At 36.1% G+C, this 4421-nt stretch overlaps 1 protein-coding gene across 1 annotated transcript; it reads left to right on the forward strand.

Moving 5' to 3' along the window:
* Window positions 1–329: 329 nt before the first annotated feature.
* On the forward strand, window positions 330–4166 carry LOC116162644. Its single transcript, XM_031476300.1, has one exon. The coding sequence runs from the start codon at window positions 330–332 to the stop codon at window positions 4164–4166; it is 3837 nt and encodes a 1278-aa protein (XP_031332160.1).
* Window positions 4167–4421: the final 255 nt, after the last annotated feature.

Below are 4421 nucleotides of genomic sequence, written 5' to 3' on the forward strand. Positions count from 1 at the left end.
CTAAAATTACAAACCTTAATTTCTTTGAAAATGTGTATAAAGATAAATTACGGGAACTTATCAATGCTTACCAAAATTTATTGTATGTATAGATTTTTTTTTGTTAGAATGACGATTATAAATGTCTTCATTATGCATCCTATATGAAACTATTAAACTAGCAATATTTTCAATTGTAAAAATAGACATTGAAGCAGTGAAGTATGCGGTTTATTCCTTCCCTCTCTTCCACTAGGTAAACCATTTTCATACGAAAGCAGAAGCACCATCCACACTTGTACCAGCACACATACAGCAGCATTGCTTTGTGAAGCTAAGAAGAAAGAACAATGCTAGAAGATTTTGTTAAAAACATCAATTTAACGCTCCAAATGCTCGAGCATTTCTATAAAAACTTTGCTCATGATGATGCGAAAAAAGTCGCGAAATTTATTACAATCATCGATAGCAACCTTAAACAGATAAAATCGACTATTGCGGCTAGTACTTTCACGTTTTCCACTGGAGAGAAAAGACAACTTGCAACGCTCGCAGGTAAACTGGAACGCTATAAGTGCCTTCTGAAGCAGCAGCAGCAAAAACAAGAACAAGGAGCACCATCCGGATCGTCGCTTGGTCGTCTCCATAATCGAGAAGAAGTCGAATGGAGAGATTTGGCTACGGCCTTTAAGTCGAGGGTGAGCTCAAGTATTATAATTAATTGCGGCCATAAAACGCTTGGCACATTTTTTAGCGATAGTTTTAGATTATTTTCAAGTAAGATTGTAGGCATTTTTAATAGATATAATCAACCTTTAAAGGTGAATTTTGAATTTTGCGCTGAATTTGTTAAGCCATGCGTAAATAACAATGATAGTGAAAATAATTTAGTATCTAAGGAATTTAGTTTTAACACAAAAAATTTTAGCATTTTGGCCTGTGACTTGAATAAGACAAATTTAAAAAAATTATTTAATGTCAACGTAGTTGATAATCTCATGAATCGTCTGCTCCAATTCGAAGAACAGGAAAGTGGTTGGGCGTTATCCAAAATAATTTCGTTAACTGTGAATGTTAACACCATGACTTTAATAAGGGCATCATCATATATCGATTTACCGAATGAAATTAAAGCCAAACAGGCTATCATTAACGTTAAAAACAACGACGAAGCCTGTTTTGGATGGGCATTATCCTCAGCTCTTTTTCCTGCTGCCCGCCACTCCGATCGTGTTTCTTCTTATCCTTACTATGGCCAAATTTTAAACTTTGAGGGTATTAATTTTCCCGTGTCATTACCTCAAATTCCCAAATTCGAAAAACAAAACCCAGATTTATCTATAAACGTGTACGGTCTAATTCGAAAATCGGTTAGCAATTACGTTACCGTTCCACTATATTTATCCAAAGATAAAAAAGAGCAGCATGTAAATTTATTAATGATTCAAGACGACTATGAAATCGATAGGAACGATCTTGATGATGCTTATAACGTTGATAAGTGTCAAGATAAAACCATAAGATTCCACTATTGCTGGATTAAAAATTTATCTAGGTTGGTGCATTCACAGTTAACGAAGCATGATAGGAAACTGTATATTTGTGATAGATGTTTACACTATTTCAACTCTCAGGCGAAATTAGATAATCATGAGTTGGATTGTAGGAAAATGAATAAATGTAAATTGAATACGCCAAAGCCGGGCACCACCATCAGTTTTAAAGACTATCAATTTAAACAGACCGCTCCATTCGTTATGTATTGCGACTTGGAATGTTTAGTTAGTGATTTTCAGGAAGGCGAGACACGCGACACGGTTAAATATAAAGAACATAAAGTCTGTAGCATCGCATATTATCTCCACTGTACATTTAACAACTCTTTATCGAAACTTCGGATGAAGAGGGGAGAGGATTGTATTAATTGGTTCACAACCGAATTAGGCGAAATTGCCAGTACTTTGCAACAATATTTCGATAATCCCATGCCAATGGAACCATTAAGCGATATGCAAATGCTAGCGTTTAATGCGGCCACTCATTGCCACATTTGCCAAGGTCAAATATCAGAGGATGAGGTCAAGGTCAAAGAACACTGCCATTTTTCAGGAAAATGGAGGGGGGCAGCTCACCAGGTATGCAACCTTCAGTATAAGGCCCCCCACATGATCCCCATATTTTTTCATAATTTTAGCGGGTATGATAGCCATTTTATTATAAAAGACCTTGCTCAAGCTATTCCCGGTAAAGTTACACTGCTACCAAAAAATAAGGAACGATACATTTCTTTTACTAAATATATGATAGATACGAACGTGGAATTCAGATTCGTAGATTCCTTTCGCTTCATGAACGAATCTTTAGACAAATTATCATCCTATTTAAAATTTGACGATTTTAAAATTTTGCGCGCCACGTTAAACCATTTAAGTGAAGAGCAGTTAAAGTTGTTGACTAAAAAAGGCGTTTATCCTTATGAATACATGGATGATTGGATGAAATTCTCAGAAACGGCGCTTCCCGCTAAAGAGCAATTTTACAGCAAATTAACGCAATCGCACATCTCATATACTGAGTACACGCATGCGCAAAACGTTTGGCAAAATTTTAATATTCAAAATTTAGGGGAATATAGCGATCTCTATCTGGTGACGGATGTACTATTGCTAAGTGACGTTTTTACTAATTTTCGAGAAAAGTGCATTACGACGCATAAACTAGAGCCTGCATTCTTTTATACTGCTCCGGGGTACACATGGCAAAGCATGCTCAACTATACAAAGGTAAAATTAGACCTTTTATCCGATATAGATATGATACTATTCGTGGAAAAGGGTATAAGAGGTGGAATAACCCAGTGCTGTACAAAATACAGTAAGGCTAATAATAAGTATATGGAAAATTATTTTGCAGGGAAGCCTTCCTCTCATATCCTTTACACAGATATGGTTAATTTGTATGGATGGGCCCAAAGCCAGTGTTTACCGCAAAATAACTTTAAATGGCTTAGCGATGCGAAATTAAAATCACTAACACCTGAAGTGATTTCGAATATATCGGATGATGCCGGTCAAGGCCTTATATTGGAGGTGGATTTATCATATCCACAGCATTTGCATAATCGCCATAAGTATATTCCATTTTGCGTTGAGCATGACACTCCACCTGGTGGTAAAAATAAGAAACTGCTCGCAACCTTAGAATCTAAAACTAAATACGTGATTCATTATCGTAATTTGAAACAATGCCTTCAAGTAGGGCTTGTGCTTGAAAAAGTTCACCGCGCGATAAGTTTCAACCAGTCTCGTTGGCTTAAACCGTATATAGATTTAAATACGAGGTTGCGAGCGCAGGCCAATAATCCGTTTGAAAAGAATTTGTACAAGTTGCTAAACAACGCAAATTTTGGAAAAACCATGGAGAATGTGAGAAACCATAGAATTATCAAGCTGATTACTCGCTGGAGCGGTCGGTATGGAGCTAATTATTACATCTCCCAGCCGAATTTCCATAGTAGGGAGATTTTCGATGAGGAATTAATGGCAATCGAATTATCCAAGGTCGAAATCATCATGAATAAACCTCTCTATGTTGGGATGGCTATTCTAGATATTTCTAAAACCTTAATGTACGACTTTCATTACAATTTTATGCAGCAACAGTTTGCAGATGATTGTATGAAAGTCTTGTACATGGATACTGATAGTCTTGTATATGAGGTAATATGTGACGACGTATACGATGTGATTCGAAACAATATTGAGCGGTTTGATACATCCGATTTTCCCGAAGAAAACGAGTTTAACATTCCAAGACGTAATGCTAAGGTGATAGGTCTAATGAAAGATGAAATGAGCGGTAAAGTGATTACCGAGTGGACGGCTTTGGCATCGAAAATGTATAGTTTTAAGACCAGAGACTGTGATATTAAGAAATTAAAAGGTGTTAAGGCTAATATTGTAAAAAATAGAATTAGTTTCAAAGATTACTTAAATTGTTTAAGAAGCGGAAATGTTAAAATTATCTCTCAAAGCAACATAATATCAAAAAGTCATAAAGTATATAGTGTGGAGCAATCTAAAGTAGCGTTGCGCAATAACGATGACAAGAGGTATACACTACCTAATGGAATCGATACGCTACCTTGGGGACATTGTGATATTCCCATCCAAATGGAATTAGAATAAGCATTTGGTATTTATTTATTGATATATATTTGTAAATACATGAACTATTACACGAAATCTGATTTATTAATCCAAGAGTCATGCGATTTGTCCATGCCAAGCCATCGAACGTAAAGTTGGTCTCCTTTACGCCTCAAAATTTTCTCAACGAGAAAGACATCCGGATGAGCGGTTTTCTGTAATTCTTCCGCGTAGAATTGACCCATTATCGGTTTGCCTACTAAATCCTCTAATAGATATGTAACGGGTTTGCCA

Source organism: Photinus pyralis, unplaced genomic scaffold (genome assembly GCF_008802855.1).
Source record: "Photinus pyralis isolate 1611_PpyrPB1 unplaced genomic scaffold, Ppyr1.3 Ppyr1.4_LG1, whole genome shotgun sequence".
Classification (NCBI taxonomy): Eukaryota; Metazoa; Arthropoda; class Insecta; order Coleoptera; family Lampyridae; genus Photinus; species Photinus pyralis.

What these genes read in the sequence shown, in the direction of transcription:
- LOC116162644 (XM_031476300.1), top strand. Translation starts at nt 330, where the DNA reads ATGCTAGAAGATTTTGTTAAAAACATCAATTTAACGCTCCAAATGCTC.